At 46.6% G+C, this 18,922-nt stretch overlaps 1 protein-coding gene across 5 annotated transcripts in view; it reads left to right on the plus strand.

Annotated features, from left to right (window-relative positions):
* Positions 1-18,922, plus strand: part of DOT1L (DOT1 like histone lysine methyltransferase) — a 79,387-nt gene that overhangs the window by 47,953 nt on the left and 12,512 nt on the right. For 3 of the 5 annotated variants that reach the window (XM_021528254.3, XM_077788783.1, XM_077788782.1), the window contains 13 exons: positions 936-1,019; positions 2,893-3,127; positions 3,895-4,008; positions 5,165-5,256; positions 7,992-8,093; positions 8,634-8,771; positions 9,676-9,801; positions 10,696-11,177; positions 11,937-12,060; positions 12,832-12,978; positions 14,214-14,340; positions 15,683-16,287; positions 18,051-18,256. In XM_021528254.3, the coding sequence (XP_021383929.1) occupies positions 936-1,019; positions 2,893-3,127; positions 3,895-4,008; positions 5,165-5,256; positions 7,992-8,093; positions 8,634-8,771; positions 9,676-9,801; positions 10,696-11,177; positions 11,937-12,060; positions 12,832-12,978; positions 14,214-14,340; positions 15,683-16,287; positions 18,051-18,256 (2,582 nt within the window). The remainder of the gene's footprint in view (positions 1-935; positions 1,020-2,892; positions 3,128-3,894; positions 4,009-5,164; positions 5,257-7,991; positions 8,094-8,633; positions 8,772-9,675; positions 9,802-10,695; positions 11,178-11,936; positions 12,061-12,831; positions 12,979-14,213; positions 14,341-15,682; positions 16,288-18,050; positions 18,257-18,922) is intronic. The other 2 variants (XM_077788781.1, XM_021528257.3) reach the window with 2 other exon arrangements.

The raw sequence follows: 18,922 nt of genomic DNA on the forward strand, positions 1-18,922 counted from the left end.
CCAGAAATCTTATGCAGATTAAATCTCACCTGGAAGGTGCAGGAAAGGCTTTGACTGAGCTCTTGGAAATTTCCTGTCTGAAATAAGTGAAATTTTCTCTGAACAGGGGAATTTCCTGTCAGCCTGGGAGAAAATCAGCCTGAAAAGTTGCTGTGTTATTTTTCTATTAGTCACCTCAATAAACTTGGCTGAAGCTGAATGAGATGATGATTAATGGCTTTGCCATTTCCAGTCGTGGAAGATTTTTGAAGTGTTACCATGAAATGTTGGGGATGTGGGGCAGCTATTGAATTATTATTATTATTATTATTATTATTATTATTATTATTATTATTACTACTACTATTACAGTTAATATTATTACTACTAATAATACTACTACTACAACTACTATTATTACTATTGTATAATAAATGTTAATAGTAATCATAGATTACTATTATCATTTATTATACAATAGTTCTATTAATAGAATTATTATTTATATAGTAATTATTATTTATACACACTATTTTTATATATACTCACTGTATATTTACATATTTATATATTTAATAATTAAGCAATGTATTAAAAAATAAGAATAATAGTAAAATAGTAATAATAATACTAATAATAAAATAATAAATTATTTATATATTAAATAATTAAGCAATGTATGAAATAATAACAATAATAGTAAAATAGTAATAATAATACTAATAAATAATAAATCAAAATTAAACCTGATACAGCAGGATGGGGCTGGGAGGGGAGAATATGGGAAGAGGTTGAGATATAATCTCTGGAGGTGGAAAAGGATTTGTTCTCACCTGAGCCAAGGGGAAGTTTGTTCCCTTTTCTTGTGGAAAATGAAGCTGGGAAAGAAGGTGATGTGTATTAAAAAGTGACAAACACATGAGCAAATGGTGAAATGTCCCATCCCTTCTCCCCAGGAGGAACAAGAGGCAGCTAGACGTCGTCAACAACGAGAAAACAAAAGTAACACAACGACTCCAACGAAGGTCCAGGAAAACAAGGTGACCCTCCTGCATTTCTGGCTGCTGAGTGTGCTTCCTGTGGCTGAGCACGAGCTCGTGCTCTGAGTCAGGACAAGCCTGGCTCTGTGGGAAGGCTGCTGGGTTTTACTCTGAGCACAAAAAATGTGCAGCTGTTGCTGTGCCCAAAAATATGCTGGAGTGAGTTAATAAAAGCTTCACTTGGGAGTTGCACCACTAATTTTGGAAAAGGAAAAAAAGGTGTTGCAAGATGAATAGTTGGTTGTCCACCCTCGCTTGCATCCAGCAGGAGTTTGCAGAGCTGTCCCTGAGTCACAGCCCACTGAATGGAGATCACAGTGTGCTGAGTCTCTTCTGCAAAGACTCATTTCCTTTCTTGGGTAATGCTGTGAGAAATGCTCTGCCTGTTCATGCCCAAAAATATAAAGTATTGATGGTACTCTGAGTTTTGAGTGAAATTCAGTTGAAGAATGTAGTCAGGGAAGGATGAATAATCAGCTTTTGTTAGACAGCAGGTACAGATTTAACAGAATCACTCAACAGTTTGGCTGGGAAGAACCTCAAAGCCCATCCAGTGCCACCCCTGCCACGGCAGGGACACCTTCCACTGTCCCAGGCTGCTCCCAGCCCTGTCCAGCCTGGCCTTGGGCACTGCCAGGGATCCAGGGGGAGCACCCTGTGCCAGGGCCTGCCCACCCTGCCAGGAACAATTCCTGCCCAATCTCCCATCTAATCCTACCTGAAGTTCCCCTCCCTCAGCATTTTCTTTTCTTTAATGAATTGTTGGACTAGACTTTTTTCTGACTTAAAGATGGGGCAACTGAGAGGTGCTTTAAAAACTTTTATTTCATTTTCAGTCTCATGAGAAGAGTGAGACAATACAGATATTATAATTCACACCGTCACAATCAGAAGCCAATTATTTCCTAATTACAATGCATTATAAGCATTGTTTGGCTTATCAGTTTCAGCTGCACCATGCTGTAAATGCCTTAACACAAATCATCTAAAATTACCCCTCATGGCTCCTACTACAATGCATCCTTCATAGTTTTATTTCTCCAAAGTATCTATTCTTTTTTGAAAGGCTACCTTTAAAAACCTGCTTCTGATTCTATTTCTCTCTCAATAATGTCAGTCCTATTCCATGGCATTTCTGAGTCAGCATTTCTTATTTCAAAGTTTACATACAGATACATACTATGTGAGCCTTCTGTCAAACTTTAAAAATTTTCTATAAATCCATTTGCCACAATGATTAAGTCCAGAAGAGAATGAGCCCAACCCCTTGGGAACAACTCTTATCCCAAGCAAGTCCACTTCCCTGGCAAGTTATTGAACTACAATGCATCATTTTCCTTTCATAAACATTATTTCTGATATTATATATCATATATATATATATATATATATATCATTATATATAGACCATATCAGAAATATATGTCATTAATAACAATGAAACACCATTATTTCTGATATATCATATATATGTAATATCATAAATGTATTTTATTAATAATGAAACACTAATATTTTTGATATTATATATATCAGAAATATATTTCATTTATAAAAATGAAACACCATTATTTCTGATATGATATATCATATATATAATATCATAAATATATTTCATTAATAACAATGAAACACTGTTATTTCTGATTATAAATAATATAAAATATATTTCATTAATAACAATGAAACACAATTTCTGATATGATATATATATATAATATAAGAAATATATTTAATTAATAAAAATATTTCACAAATAAAAATATATTTCATTAATAAAAAATAAATTTCTCAGCAACCATTATTAATGAGTGCTGAGAAAGAATGCTGCATATGGAGGTAGAAATGACCAAAGCTTTTCAAAATCTCTCAGGATTCTGGTGCTGAAGAAGAAAAAGCTGCAGCAAATTCTGTTAAAAAGCCATCTCCCTCCAAGGCCCGGAAGAAGAAGCTGAGCAAGAAAGGCAGGAAAATGGCAGGGAGGAAACGAGGGCGCCCCAAGAAAATGAACACGGCGAGTACTGAGCGCAAGACCAAGAAGAACCAAACTGCACTAGAACTTCTGCATGCTCAGACTGTCTCCCAGACATCTTCATCCTCTCCTCAGGGTGAGTGCAGGGGAGCTGGAAGAGCCTGGATAAGTCTCTGAAGCTCTGCTCGTGCTGGCTTTTCCTTTGTTGCCAGGTTGAGTTGGGTTTTGTGGCATGGCTTCCCACCTGGCAACGCTGAGTTAGAATCATAGAATCAAGAGCAAAGCTGCCCTTGAGGTGGTGATGGTGACGGATGTGCTCATGGGGATGTGGCTGGGATTCATGTGTTGATGGTGATTAATGTGTTAATGGTGGTGGTATGCTTGTGTTGATGGTTTTTGGGTGGATTAATGGTGATTGATGGTGATTAATGTATTGATGGGGCTGGGGGTGGGATCTGTCTGTGGGTACTGAGCCAGGAGCTGGGGCTGTTGCCTTCTCTGAGCTGCTGTCCTTGGGATGGATCACAGATACCTTTCCAAAGAGTGTGGAGCAGTGTGTGGACGTGTTTTGAGCTGTGTGTTGATGGATTAAGCTGCTGGATCTCCTTACAAATCGCCCTGTGTGCCCCACCTGGCAATGCTGACTTAGAATCACAGAATGCCATGATGGTTTGGCTTGGAAGAGACCTCACAGCCCATCCAGTGCCATGGCAGGAACACCTTCCTCAATCCCAGACTGCTCCAAGCCCTGTCCAAGCCGTGTCCAAGTGTCCTTGGACACTTCCAAGGATGAGTCCCTCCCAGCCCAAACCAACTCCAGGATTCTCTGCCATGTTTTCAGTGGTAAAGCTCCTTGTCCCAAACACTGAGTGCTGACCCGAGGTTGTGTTTGTGTCTCTCCAGATGCCTACAAGTCACCTCATAGCCCATATTACCAACTACCTCCTAAAGTGCAACGGCATTCGTCCAACCAGCTCCTGGTGACACCCACCCCCCCTGCACTACAGAAGCTGCTAGGTAAGGCCTGCCCACCTCACCTTTGGGCTCTTGCATGGGGCAGGAGGGGGATTATCTCCTCCCCACCTTCCCCGGCCTGCCCCACATCCTTTGGCAGCACCACAAGGTCCCCTTTTCCAGCTGACATTGGTGTTTCACTCTGTTTTCTTATGTTGGTTCAGCTCTCCTTTGGCACAACAGGCAGCGAGCCTGGATTGAGCAGGAGTAGTCAGAAATAGCTTTATTTGAAATGAAACCATTCTCTTCATCCTGGGGAACACCACTCCATTTCCTCTGCTGAGCTCAGCCAAGAAATGAGGTCCTGTCTGAGAGGCTGAGGTCACAAAGGGGTGGTTGGAAAATGCAAGAGGTGACTGAAGGGAAAACCTGGAGGCTTTTTTTGTTTTATCTTCTGCTGCCTGTCACCTCCCAGCTGTTTCTGGCTTTTGGCATTGGGCATGAGCCTGGCCAGGATGCTCTGGGAATCTGGCAGAGTGGTCCTGTGTGTATCAGAGATGTCCTTACCTTGTGCTCTCCTGCTGCTTTGCCAGTTGTGGCTGATTCCTTGTGGAAGAGAGAGAAAAAGACTGATATAGAGGGATATTTTATGGCAAAAGAGGGATTTAGAGGGATTTTTTTTGGTAAAAGAGGGATTTTGAAGGATATTTTGTGGCAAATGAGTGAATTTTGAGGGTTATTTTGTGGCAAAAGAGTGTTTTTGAGGGATGTTTTGTGGCAAAGGAGAGATTTTTCAGGGATATTTTGTGGCAAAAAACTGATTTTTGAGGGATATTTTGTGGCAAAAGAGTGATTTTTTTTTTTTTTTTTGAGGGATATTTTGTGGAATATTTTGTGGCAAAAGAGTGATATCTTTTGGTAAAAGAGTGATTTTGAGGGATATTTTGTGGCAAAGCAGTGATTTTGAGGAATGTTTTAAGACAGGGTGGATGAGGTCATGGCTTTCATTGGACTTGATGAATCTAAGAGTTCCTTTTGTGCCAGGAGAGGCATTTTCAGCATGTTCCTAAATCCATCCTGAATGGCTTAGTCTGACTTAAGAGTCCAAATCAAAAGCAAGGGAGAGACAAGTGAGGAGAGGTGGCCAAGGAGGAAATAGGGGTGAGCAGGGCCATGGCATTTACCCCTACTGAAATTCCTCATCTGATTTATTTTGCAGACTCATTTAAGATCCAATACATGCAGTTCATGGCATACATGAAAACTCCTCAATACAAAGCAAGTCTGCAACAGTTACTGGAGCAGGAAAAGGTGAGTCTCACTTTTTAACATTTCTAAACAAAATTACCAGACTCTGAGGTTCCTTGGATGTGGGGAGGAGTGCTGGAGATGGGAATTGTGTGCATTTACATCAGTCCTGCTTAGGCTGAACAACTGCCAGGTGATTTTGTTGATAAAGTAACTTTTTCTGTGTTTAAATTGCACAATGAGAGAGCTGCAACTCCCCTGTTCCCTGCGTGCCCCCACCTGGCAATGCTGAGTTGGAATCAGAGTACCACGATGGTTTGGCTTGGAAGAGACCTCACAGCCCACCCAGTGCCACCCCTGCCATGGCAGAGACACCTTCCTCAATCCCAGGCTGCTCCAAGCCCTGTCCAAGCTGGCCTTGGACACTTCCAGGGATGAGTCCCTCCCAGGCCAAACCAACTCCAGGATTCTATGTGCCATAGTTCATAGAACTTGGATTAAGAAACACAAAATGTCATCGCTGGTTGTGGGGAGTTAGCACAGCATCCTTGCTATTGCTATCAGAATTGGATTGCACTGATGAGCAAGTGTAAATGTCCCAAATCATGGACTGGGAAATGTGGAAAGGCAAGGAGAGTCCTGGAGCTGTGCACTGGGATGTTTCTCTGCCATGGAGCCACCAGCAGAGGGAGGAGATCTCCTGCCTGAACGCTCCTTGTCCTGCTTTGTCTCAGTTATGAATGATTTCATTGCTGTATCAGGTAGCCTTGATGAGTCTGTCCTGCTACTTCTGTGGAGGAGCTTTCACCATAATGCTCAGAATTAAACTTGAGCTTCCACTTAAAACCTTCCAGTGCCTAAAGGGGCTCCAGGAGAGCTGGAGAGGGACTGGGGACAAGGCCTGGAGGGACAGGACACAGAGAATGGCTCCCAGTGCCAGAGGGCAGGGCTGGATGGGAGATTGGGCAGGAATTGTTCCCTGGCAGGGTGGGCAGGCCCTGGCACAGGGTGCCCACCCTGGATCCCTGGCAGTGCCCAAGGCCAGGCTGGACAGGGCTGGGAGCAGCCTGGGACAGTGGAATGTGTCCCTGCCGTGTCAGGGCTGGCACTGGATGGACCTTAATGTCCTTCCAACCCAAAGCAGTCTAGAATTCTGTCCAGGTCCATCTTTTGGCATTCCCTGTGAAAACTTTCCTTCACTCTGTAGTCTTTGTGAGAGTGTCAGAAAAAAGCCACAGGGCTTTTTTATCATGTTTTCCACATTGGGAACTCTACAGAGGAGAGAGATTAACTTTTGCCACCCTATTCCTTACTGAGAAGTAGTCGATGCTGGTCTGGTGTTCATGGAAACCTCTTTTAATGTGCTTATTTCCATTTGCTTTCACAGTCAATCAGCACTTGGAACTTTCATCTTTTTCCTTAAGCAGCAGATTTTTCTGCTTGTTCTGCACTTGTCAGGAAAGTTAACATGAAGTGAACTTGTCTCCTGCACAAATGAAATGATGGTGTGCAAGGGTTGTACCCTGCACAGAGAATGAATCAGGAGTGTGGAAAAGTCATCACTTGGTGATGGTGTCCAACAGCTGCTCCACACTTTTAAACGTTAAAATGAGGAGTTCAGTATGAAAATATTTTTTTATGGAGTGTTACATGGCAAATTAAACCTCACAGAGGCAGAACTTGGCTGGGTGAGGGGCTGGGTATGGTCTGTTCAGTAACTCCCTCTTACAGGAAGGTTTTCAAGTACAATAAAAATCTCTCTGTAGTAATGATTTTGAAATCAGCTGCTGCTTCCCAGAGTGCCCTTAGATGGAGCTGTCAGCCCCTGCAGTGCCTGGGAAGGCTGAATGAAATGCCTTCTGTTGAAAACAGAAATGATTTTCCAGCATCCCCCAGAGCAGCCCCTTTAGCATTGCAGGGACTGTTTTCCCAAGCCAGGTCTGTGTGTTCCTGCAGATGGGGAATTTCCAGCACTGCTGCTTCCCTGCTTGGAAGATCAGTCATGGAATTATTAAGGTTGGAAAGGATCATGGTGCTGTTTGCCCTTGTTCCCCAGTTCTCCTGGAGCACTGGCTCAGTCCCTGCTTGGCCTCAGCAGCACAAGGTGGAGAACAGGATAATCCTAAAGCTCCCTTGTGCTTGCTGCACTAATCCTGCATTTGGGGCTGGGTAAATGAAATTCAGCCAATCCTACCCTGCCCTTTGGTGTGCATGGCCATGGACTGAGGGAGCAGGGGCTTGGTTAAGGAATGTTCTGGGCAGGCAATGTGCTGTGAGAGGCTCAGCTGACCTGCTGGAATAATGGTGGCACAAGTGGAAAACTGGTTTGGCTTATTTAGGACTTTGTTCCTGCCTCCCCCTCTCAGTGTATTTTCATTTCCTGCATCTCTTCCTTGAGTATTACACAGGGAAAGTCTGAACTGGGGCTCTGGGGATTTCGAGCCAGTTCCCTGTTTGGGAGCAGATTTCAAGCAGATAATCTTTTCCAGTTCTATTTCTTGCTCTGTGAGATGTGATTATTGCTGCTGCTTCACGATGCACTAGGAGGATAAAAATGAGTTTCTAAGAGTATCTTGATTGTATTTTACCATACAGGAGGAAAAACCTACTTAAAAGCTCTTCTCAGCTGACTTAACTCCACCAGTATCACACCCCAACAAATCCAGGCTCTCAGGAGTCTGGGGCAGGGCTGGATGAATTCTCCTGCATCCAGGTTCACTCCTAAAGTGCTCCACAAATCTCTTTGAGATGACCCATGCTGCAGTTGGTGCTAAAAGTGTGGTTTTTCTCTCTTGCAGGAGAAGAATGCTCAGCTGCTGGGAACAGCCCAGCAGTTGTTCACCCACTGCCAGGCCCAGAAAGAGGAAATCAAGCGCCTGTTCCAGCAGAAGCTCGATGAGGTACCTCTGTGCTGGGGGGGATGTTTCTGAGTCAGCTGCATGCCAACATTTCTGATGCAGAGCAGTCTCAGGTCTTCAGCTTCTGCTGTGCAGCAGATCAGGCTCAGAAAGGCCCAATCTGTGTCACTCTTTGGTGATGTTTTGTGTTTGTTGTGTGCCTGGTGCCCAAGGAAGGGGACAAATCACAGCCATGTGGGGTTTGGTGAAGGACTCATCCTCGGCTGCTCAAACAAACTCTGTGCTGCCAACCTAGCTCAGGAGCACAGGAGGAAAATGTGGGTGCTCTCCTCAGGGACTTATGTTGGCTGGCAAAGCCTAAATGCCAATTTTACAGGTGAAGGGATGGAACAGCAGCTCCAAGGTCCTTACATCCTTCCTTGTTATCCCCCAGCAGCCACTAAGTGCCTTGGAGAATGCTGGGGGAGGTCCTGAGAGCTGCAGAGTTCTGCAGATCTCCTCAGTGTCACTTGGGAATGGGACAAATCACCAGGAATGAGGGTGTCAGGACCTCATTGACTGTTCTCACCCTTCACCTTTTAGCTGGGAGTTAAAGCTCTGACATATAACGACCTGATCCAGGCTCAGAAGGAAATCTCTGCTCACAACCAGCAGCTGAAAGAACAGACAAAACAGCTGGAGAAGGACAACAGTGAACTCAGGAACCAGAGCTTGCAGCTGGTGGGTCCAGCCCCTGGGCTGGGAACAGGGGATGCTGCCCTTGGGCTGAGGACAGGGCACAAGCTGGGGGCCGAAACATCACCCAAGTGCTTAGGGTCCTTTGAAACAGAGGGAGGATGGGGGAAAACCTGCAGGAGTCCTTTTTAACCTTTGACTGACCCCATAGCAAGTCCTGAGGTGGCAGTCGGCTCTGGCTTCAGCTGTGTCCCCAGACAGCTCTGGATGTCACCGGGTCAGGATCTGGCTGGGCAGGGAGTTTGTGCAGGCCTTGCTCTGTGGTGCTTATCTTGGTTACTCAAACTTAGAGATTCATGGAACTCTAATATGGGAAAAGACCTGCAAGATCTTTGAGTCCAATCATCAAGCAGCACCACCACCATGGTCACTGAAAGTCCTCAAGTGTCACAGCCACTTTGTTGTTTGAACAATGCCAGGGTGGGGACTCCACCACTGCTCTGTGCCAGTGCCTGACCACCCTTTCAGTGAGGAAATTTTATCCATCTAAAGTTCCCCTGGCCCAGCCTGAGGCTGTTTCCTCTCCTCCTGTCCCTGTTCCCTGGGAGCAGAGCCCGACCCCCCGGCTGTCCCCTCCTGTCAGGAGCTGTGCAGAGCCACAAGGTCCCCCCTGATCCCCCTTTTCTTCAGGATGAGCCTCCTCAGAAGGTAGGTGAGGGGAATATCTGGATGTGGAAGCAGTGAGGATGGGTGATAACACTATTTTAGAAAGAGCCAGGCCACCTCCTGCCACACTCCCTAGCATGAAGCTGGCAGGCCTTTTCAGTGAGCTAAGAGGTTCTTGCACATTCAGTGCAAAGTTCCTGCTTTCAGCTGGGAGCCCAGGTGGTGTGCAGAGGTGAGAGCTGTGTTCTGACCTCTTTGTCCCTGTCCCTGTGTGTCCCTGCAGCTGAAGGCTCGGTGTGAAGAGCTGAAGCTGGATTGGTCAACGCTGTCACTGGAGAACTTGCTGAAAGAGAAGCAGGCCTTGAAGAATCAGATTTCTGAGAAGCAAAAGCACTGTTTGGAACTGCAGGTAGAGATCAAAAAACAAATGCCTAGTCACCAGTTTGGGGTACCCTTGGGCAATGGGCCAGTTATGGGTGTTACACTAAATATGATGGGTAAGGATGAGCCAGATGCTGCTTTTTTGTTTATTTTTTTTTTTATTCCCCCAGAGATTGAACTTTCTATTAGAGGATTTTAATAAATAAGCATGTGGATAACTTGTAAAGGCAGTAGATACCATCATCTGATTCCTTGGTGATGCTGTGGAAGGAGGAATCATGGTTTATCATTACATATAATTAAAAAATCACAAGCTGATGATTGTTATGTGTGCTCTGATCAGTTCAGGAATCACAGAGTCCCAGACTGGTTTGGTTTGGAAGAGATCTTAAAGCTCATCTCATTCTACCCCTGCCATAGACAGGGAGTCCTTCCACCATTCCAGGTTCCTCCAAGCCCCATACAACCTGGCCTTGGACACTTCCAGGGATAGGGTGGGAATCATTTCCCCCAGAGTGACATTTCTCATAGTGACAAGAAAATGAGCTCCTTTGTGTGAAGAGCTTTTCTTGCCCTGTGAGATTGTCTCCAGAGCTATTCCATCCTTTTGCTGGATGCCTTGGCATGGAGTGACTGTGCAGTACTTAGGTACTCCAGACTCTCTCTGTAAATTGGAGATATTTTCCTTTTGGTTTTAAGATCTGAAATGTTCTTTTTCAGGGTCTCTCAGCTACTCCCCTCACCTGGGCCTTTTGGTCTTAAGCTCAGAGCAGAAATTTTCTCTGAAACTTTGGGTCCCTTGTTCTGCATTGTTCCCAGAAGCAGAGACACCTTTACTTAGAAGAATTTGGAATCAAAACTCCATAATGTGATGGAACTATTAGGCATAGTATTTAATATTTGTTTTCCTCTTCATTTAAAGATCAGCATCGTGGAACTCGAGAAGAGTCAGCGGCAGCAGGAGCTGCTGCAGCTCAAGTCCTACACGCCCTCCGAGGAGCCCCTGCCAGTGCAGCTGCACAGCAAAAGCCACCTGAGCCGTGAGCCCGAGGCTGAGCACGGCAGGTTCCAGCTGGAGCTGGAGTGCTCCAAGTTCCCCATGCCCCACATCAATGGCATGAGCCCTGAGCTGTCCATGAACGGCCACGCCACCCCCTACGAGCTCCAGCACGCCTTCAGCCGGCCCTCGTCCAAGCAGAACACCCCCCAGTACCCCAGCTCCCACCTGGACCAAGACATCGTGCCCTGCACCCCCAACCACAGCAGCAGGCAGAAGGCAGACAAGGTGACCAGCCTGTCCCTCCCTGATTACACCAGGTTCTCTCCTGCTAAAATCGCCCTGCGCAGACACCTGAATCAGGACCACGGAGTCAATGGAAGAGCAACAGCTAATGAGATACAGAGGTGAGAGGGGTGGGGAGGGAGGCTGGATACCACAATAAATCACATGGACTCCATTTTGTTCATGGTGGAAAAAGCGCCTTCTTTATTAACATCACTCATTTTTATACAGTTTTATACATTTTTATACAGACCCTGTGTGTGACTCCAGTTAGTCAGTAGCTTTCTTTGTGAGTGGCTGCTCTGTAGCAGAAATCTTCTGGGGCCATCTCTTTTTGAGATGTGACAAGTCCTTGCCTCTCTGAGTGGAGGAGGAGTTCAAATTAGTTATTAACAAATTATTACCCTGTATTGATTGGTCAGTCAAACCCCTGTGTGTATGTGCAGGGAAAGTTGTTTGTGAGAGATAGTTTTCATTTTCCTATCTAAGAACAGTTTTTACAGGTGCTGGTTGTTTTTTACCTGGGAAGAGATTGTTATCTTAACGAAATGCTCACACCAGGATTGCTTTCACATGGGAACTTGCAAAGCGCTGGCTTGACAGGGCCAGCCACTGATTCCAGGAGAGCAGGCTTTTCTTTATAATTTTTCTACCTTACTGCAACAGGTGGTGGTAGTAGCACTGGTAACTTAGATTAGGAAAAGATATTTTTCAAAGTAGAGGTTGATCTATTTTAAAAAGGTTTTTTTTTTTTTTTTTTTGCATGAAAATGTGCAATGAGAGCTGATGGGGTAAATAAGGTGGGGCAGTGCCTTGAGTGTGGTACAGGAATTCCTTGTCACTGGCTTTTGGAACCTGACAATTGTATATCTGTCTTCCAGAGCTGAACATGTCAAAGAGAATGGCCTTACCTATCCAAGCCCTGGAATTGCAAATGGCATAAAGCTGAGTCCTCAGGAAACTCGGCCCTCCTCCCCTGCGGCCTTACCCAGTGCAGGAGAGAAGGTAAAGGATCTCCTGCTCCTCTGTGCTGCCCCTGGGGCAACAAAGGGCAGACTGGAAAAAGCAGCAATGGCCTGGAAAATGCAGGGTTGGCCAGGCTGGAAAATGCAGGAATGCTGCATTCTGTGGCCAGCTTGGCATGGGAAATGACACAAAATACAGTGATGCAATAAATCAGAGCTGGTCAGAGGGAGAGAAAGATGTGCTCCTTTCTGAGCACCAGTAATGCAGTGGGACTGCTGTTTGATCTGGCACGTGTCTGCTTGAAGTGGGAAAGGAGGCTCTTTCATAGTTATAAAAATAAAGAGTGAAAAATATGGTCCATGTAATTGGTGCAGCCATGGAGCATATTGGGGCTCACAGAGCAGCAGGTGCCCTGCAGTAGCAGGTTGCCATGGAAATGCATCTGGCTGCTACAGAGGGCCTCAAGATACAAAATCTGACATCTGAGTGCTTTTCACAGAGCTCGAACCAAAACACAGGGAAATGAGCTTGCCTAAGGCTTCCTTTTCCTCATGCTGAGGGCCAACAGTGGCCTTAATTTACCCATTTCTGTGCTGTGGGATGTTGCTGTCTCTGGAGCCTGGTGCTGGAAACCAAGCTGCTCCATGCCTGCCCTGTCTGATGTACAGTCCTACCTTAAAAAATTCCTTAAAAAAAAAAAAAAATTGAGTGGGGGAATGACACACACAAAGAAACAAGCAGGTTATTATTACCTAAAAAACCTTTTCAATATCCTGTGTAAGAACTTTGCTTTCTCTTTTGATTTTCCAGGTTTTGAGAGAGAGAACCTCTGTGAGTAATGGAGAAACTATCACCAGCCTCCCTATCAGTATTCCTCTGAGCACAGTGCAGCCCAATAAACTCCCTGTTAGTATCCCTCTGGCCAGCGTAGTCCTACCTAGCCGTGTTGAGAAGGTGGTGAGTAAGGGATTGTCAACACTTTCCATCCCTAACTAAAATCCCAGTGGGCAGGAATGGGGTGCTGTGTTCCAGGATCCTCCATGGGCTGCTAATCCTGGAGGTCTGCTCCTCGGGGGAGGCTGCTGGGGGATGCATCCTTATGGCTCTTGTTTCCTGCAGATTTTTCCTCTCCTTTCTCTGTGGGGTGAAGGTGGGTTCAGCCAGGAGGGAGAGCCTAGTCTGGAATGTGTGTCTGGGTGAAAAGCCTGAGAGTTTGTGGCAGAGGAAGCAGATAATTGCATGTGTCAATTAGTTCTTAGCCCTGCTTTCTGCAGGAACCTGGGAGAGAATTCTTCTGTCTCAGTCACCTCAAAGCTGCCTGTTCTCCTCACACATGTGCAGGGTGAGCTTGAACAGCCCCTTGGGGCTGTGATACCTCACATGTGAGTGGCTGCTCTGTAGCAGAAATCTTCTGGGGCCATCTCTTTTTGAGATATGATGAGTCCTTGCCTCTCTGAGTGGAGGAGTTCAAAAAAGCCTGGTCCAGTTTCTCACACCAGTTTGTCACAGAAGTGCTGCAGCAGAGAGCTGAGAAGCATTTGCTGCTTTTGCTGAGAGCTCTGAGTTAGAATCCATCCATGGCTCGTCTTTCAATCCCAGATTGGGAAAGCTGGAGTTGGTTCACAATATTAAATCCATTGCATTTTTCAGCTGAAGACTTCTGGCTTTAGCAGAACCAGAGTCTGCTCAGCTCTGGGTGTCTTTAGGGCAGTGCCAGCCCTGGGTGGCACCTCCCTGTTTGTTCAGGCTGCCATTTCAGGTGTTTTCCATGTTTAGGAGAACATCCTCAGAGAATGTCCCAGAGAACATGGCCTGAAGCACTTCATGTTCCCTTTTTGGGGAGCTTTGTGAGCACAGGCCTGGGGACATGATACAACCATCAGTCTCCTCCGTGCTGCAGCAGTGGGCTGAGCCATTCCTGCTCCTGGCAGAGCTGTCCTGAGTCTGAATATCCTGTGATGAGGAGCCTCTCTCTGCATGGTGCCTGCTGTGTGTGAGATACTACTGCAGTATAATTAATCGCCCAAATTATAATTTGGGGCCATGACGTGCTGATCCATGCTTTTCTCAAAACAAGCTGAATCTAGGGCCTACAGGAAGCAGAGCCACTTCCCGGGCAGATGTACTAATGAATTTGGTTTAAGCTGGAGATTTCTGATGCTGTGTCCTGAAATGCCTGTTTCTCTCCCCAGAGAAGCACACCCAGCCCAGTTCACCAGAGCAGAGACTCATCGACACTTGAAAAGCAGATTGGTGCTAGTTCTCATAATGGCATAAGCAATGCTGCTGGAAACAAGCCTCTGGCTTTGGCTACCTCAGGTAACTGCCTCACCTGTGCACAGCTGCTCCTCCCTTGGGGCAGCACCCAAATGCATCCAGCTGAGTTTTCCAAGCACTTCTTGCCAGGTTCTGCAGGCTCTGGAGTGCTGGATAACTCTGGGTGAGACCAGAAACTCATGGATGATGCTTTGATGTGCCTGCAGCTTGGGTGCATCTGGCATAAAGTGTTGGACTGTGTGCTTTTACTTGTAATTAAACAATTACTTCTGTAAATTCTGTGGGGATCCAGAGATTCCCACAGGTTTACAGTGTGGCAAACCTGCAGAGCATTGCACAGCTGTGTGCTGAGCTAGTGATCTGGCTCTGGAAGTTTTATTTTACAGGGTCTTTAAATAGCAAAATGAATTTTTTGGGGTAGGTTATGGAGGTGCCTTGTGAACAGCTGTAAAGGCACAACAACCTGGGTAGGAAAAGCTCAAATGGGAGAGGCTGGGGATCCCTTTAGGTGCAGACATTGCTTCTGACTCACTCATCCGTGGAAATCATGGTCTCTAGCTACTCTGGGAATGTTGTGGGCCAGGAAAAGTAGGTTCTACAGCTGCTCCCTCACCAAAGAGTGTTTTGTTCTCAGTGTTTACCATCCTGAGGGGCTTGGGTTGTTTCAGTATCTGTTTAGCAAAGGTCTTGGCTGCAGTTTTCTATAAAGCAAATAAGGTATTTAAAAAAAACTTGTTGTAAACCATTACCATGTTGTTCCCTTCTGCCCTTTTCATTTAGAGAGCCCAGGCCATCCTAGAGCCCTAAACCCATTTATGATACCCCATGACAAATGCTGAGTTCCCTTCCCAAGATTCCTCCCTTGTGGAATTTTTCTGCCATTATATCTTTGAAGGTCCTCTGTCACTTCCTAAGTCCCAGCCTTTTGTTGAATTTGGAGGAGATGGGCTGTGTGGATGGCAAAGTCCTCTTTTTGGGGAAGGGAAGGACTGAGTCTGGCCATCCATTTCCTTGATGAAAGGAAGGAGTTAAGAGTAGAGGAGCCCTGATTTCAAAAGGGGTAATAGTTCAAACAAAGCTTAAACTTGAATTCCATGTAAAACTGGGAGGAGTACGTGTTCTGTGGGATACCTCCATATCCCAGGTGAATTTTCCTGAACTGGCAAGAGAGCAGTGGAAGTCCCTAACCCCCAGCTGGCACCTCAGCACCAGAGAGCCACGTTCTCACTGCCCCGTGGAAAAGCAGCTGTGTGTTTCCTGTGCAACCCAGGGCCACTGGCTGTTCTCCAGGCAGAGCTGGAATCCCTCCTGGCCCTCCCAGCCCTGTACTCAGTGACCTCTCTCGCTCAGCCCCAGCAATGATCTATACTTTCCCTCTCAACAGGTTTTTCTTACTCTTCTGGCTCCGTGGCAGTCAATGGAAATCTTACAAACAGCCCAGCCCATCTTAACCATAGTGTTGATCAGGCAGCTCTGGACGACTCTGGGAGTCTCTTTAACTCTGTAGGGTCTCGGAGTTCCACTCCACAACATCCTTTGCTAATGATGAGGAACTCTGGGCAGAGCTCCCCTGCTCAGCAGCACTCGAGCCCCCGCTTAAGTGGCCCGGCCCAGAGCCTGGCAGGGGGACTGCAGAGTGCAGAGGCTCAGAAGATCTTTGCCGAAGGAACAAAGGGGGACCTGCAGTCTGATGCAGCGTTTTCAGATCCTGAGAACGAGGCCAAGAGGAGAATCATCTTTACAATCTCTCCTAATACAGGACATGTAAAACAATCCCCTTCCAGCAAGCACAGCCCCGTGCCCGGCAGCGCCCGGCCGGAGGGCGGCCAGGCCCACGCGCAGGACGGGAAGAAGCGGGGCCGGCGGAAGAGATCCTCCACGGGGAACGCCAGCGGGAACGCCGCCGTCTCCCCGAAACGCAAACCCCTGCCCTCGGTGGCCGGGCTCTTTACGCAGCCCTCGGGGTCGCCGCTCAATATCAACTCCATGGTAAGGGCCCACGGCACGAGCTGGGCTTCGGGAGAGCTCTTGGCATTTGGGGTTTAGAGGGTGCTTGCTGTTACCTGTTCCCCTTTCCCTGTGGAAAAGCTGTTCAGGAAAGCGTTCAGGCAAGGCAGTCAAATCCACACAGGCCACACTCGCCATGGCAAGTTCATCAAAGAGGGGCAGGAGGGCCTTTTGTATGATGTGAACATTTAAGAAGTTTAATAAGGGGCAGACAATAGGAGACAAGGATCACAGAGCAAAGGTTATTACAGCCAGGTGCATCTTGGCACTCAGCCAAGAGCACCCTGTTATTTTTGGGGATACCCCTTAAATACCTTTTTCCTTACCTCAGCCTGTTGCATATTCATAGACTTATGCATATCCATAAACTAGTTTGCATATTCCAAGAACTATTTAAATGGCCCCTCCTTGAGTTTGCCTTTTTAGAGCTTGCATGTTTCTTGGCTGGGTTTTGGTTCCTTCTCTTTATCACCTCCAGTTTGGGCCTTGGTGCTCACTTGTCTTCAGACAGTGAGTGCTGATGGTTGGCAGATCTGTACAGGTGTCCTCATCCTGTGTTCATGGGATGTTATCCCATCCAAGCAGGCACTTTAACACAAGCACACTTCTATCAGCTATTTCACTACTATATCTAAGCTTAATTAATAACAGAAATAAAGACTATATATTTATAACACAGTTACTTTAACATCAGGCATATAAAATCCATTTTAATATTTGTAAAAAGTCAATATTATAATATGTATCTATAACGTATGGTGAATTCCAGCAAGGTTTATTTCAGCACACCAAAGGAAAACCGGGGACAAAAGACAAACCATGTGCACTGCACAAGGTTTAAGTAGGGCAGGGCACAGGGGTGGTACCAAGGGCAGGGCAGAGGGCATTGGCTTTCAGAGAAGATGGGGCTGGCCATCAGGAAACAACAACCAAGCAGGAAAAGGGAAAGGAGAAACCGGGGGAAGTTGGAACATATGGGGGAAGGAACTGGGATGGATCAGTGTTGTGCAAGACTCCATGGGGAAGTCTTTTCTGTCCACTCAGGAGGGGAAAGTCTCCATGGTAAACTAGGGTAAGTCTCTCCAAGGCAAGGCTCTGGGGATTTCCCTGAGGGAGGAAGGAATTAGAGGATTCCACAAGGGATAAGCTCCAGGCTCCCAGGCTGGAGCTGGAATTGCCATGAAGGCTCTTTGCAGCAATTCTCCTGCCTCTCGTTTTCTCTAAGTTGGTGAACAGTTTCTGTTTGGGCAGAACGTCTTCAAAGAACTCTTTGCTGTCAGAGGATTAAAAATTAAAAATAATCTCTTCCCTCATGACAAAGAGCTTGTTTCTGCAGTGAAGTTGATTTTTGAGGCTGTAGATTCAATATTTTGAAAATAGTTTAAGCTAAGATTGACTAAACAGCAGAGGAGTGCCAGAAGCATATGGCATTCCTGCTAATGAAGCCAGCTAGAGAGTTGTGTGCATGTGATCCTGCAGTATAGTTTGAGAAGAAAAGTTTTATCCCAGGTTGTCATTTCTGATGTCAAACATGAAATCAAAGAATGAAAATTAGCTATTTTTCCAAGTTACATTGGAGCTTTCACCCATGTTCTAATGCAGGAAGTGGAAGACAGCAGCAGCAGTGCTAAACAAGCAGCTGTTGGATGTCCCAGAGCAAGTTAAAAAACCTGCATTAAAATCCTTAACAAGATGTTTTTCCAGGGATGCTCTCATGTGTAACTGCTTTCTTTCCTTCTCACCAGGTCAATAACATTAACCAGCCCTTAGAAATAACAGCCATTTCCTCTCCTGAAAACTCCCTGAAGAACTCTCCTGTTCCTTACCAGGACAATGACCAGCCCCCAGTGCTGAAAAAAGAGAAGCCCCTCGTTCAGAGCAACGGTGTCCATTACTCCCCCCTGACATCGGATGACGAGCAGGGCTCTGAGGATGAGCACAATAGCAGCAGGTGAATGCACAGGCACAGTTTCAGGATAGGGTTTCTCTCAGGGCTGATAACACTGCTCTCAGCAGGAGGGGTGTGTTTAAGCCTCTTTGTTCTCCCTGCTTGAAGGCCCATCCCATTATCCCAAACCTCTTATGTGGCTGAAGCTGTGAACAGGGCAGGTATTCAGGCAGTAGAATGGGGGAACCTGCTGCTGCTGTGTTTGGAAGGCTGGCAGGATCTGGCCTTGGAGATAACTGCTGGAAAAATAACTGAGAAATGGAGGAGACTGAGGAGAGGCTCCTGGGGGCTGCAGCTCCTCCCGAGGGGAGGCAGAGGGGCAGGGGCTGAGCTCTGCTCTGGGACAGCTCCTGGAGCCCAGCGAGGGCTGGAGCTGTGCCAGGCCTTGGCATGGAGCTCAGGGAAAGGTTCTTCCCCCCGAGGGTGCTGGCACTGCCCAGGCTCCCCAGGGAATGGTCCCGGCCCCGAGGCTGCCAGAGCTGCAGGAGCGTTTGGACAGCGCTCTCAGGGCTGCTCAGGGTGGGGCTGTTGGGGGGTCTGGTCAGGGACAGGGCTGGGCTGATGTGTCAGGACACAGTGACACATGTCAGCCACCACCCCCACCCCTAGCTGCACCTCCTGCACCCCGAGTCCTGCTGGCAGCCCCCCAAACCAGCCTGGTTTGCCCCT

Source organism: Lonchura striata, chromosome 28 (genome assembly GCF_046129695.1).
Source record: "Lonchura striata isolate bLonStr1 chromosome 28, bLonStr1.mat, whole genome shotgun sequence".
In the NCBI taxonomy this organism is placed as follows: domain Eukaryota; kingdom Metazoa; phylum Chordata; class Aves; order Passeriformes; family Estrildidae; genus Lonchura; species Lonchura striata.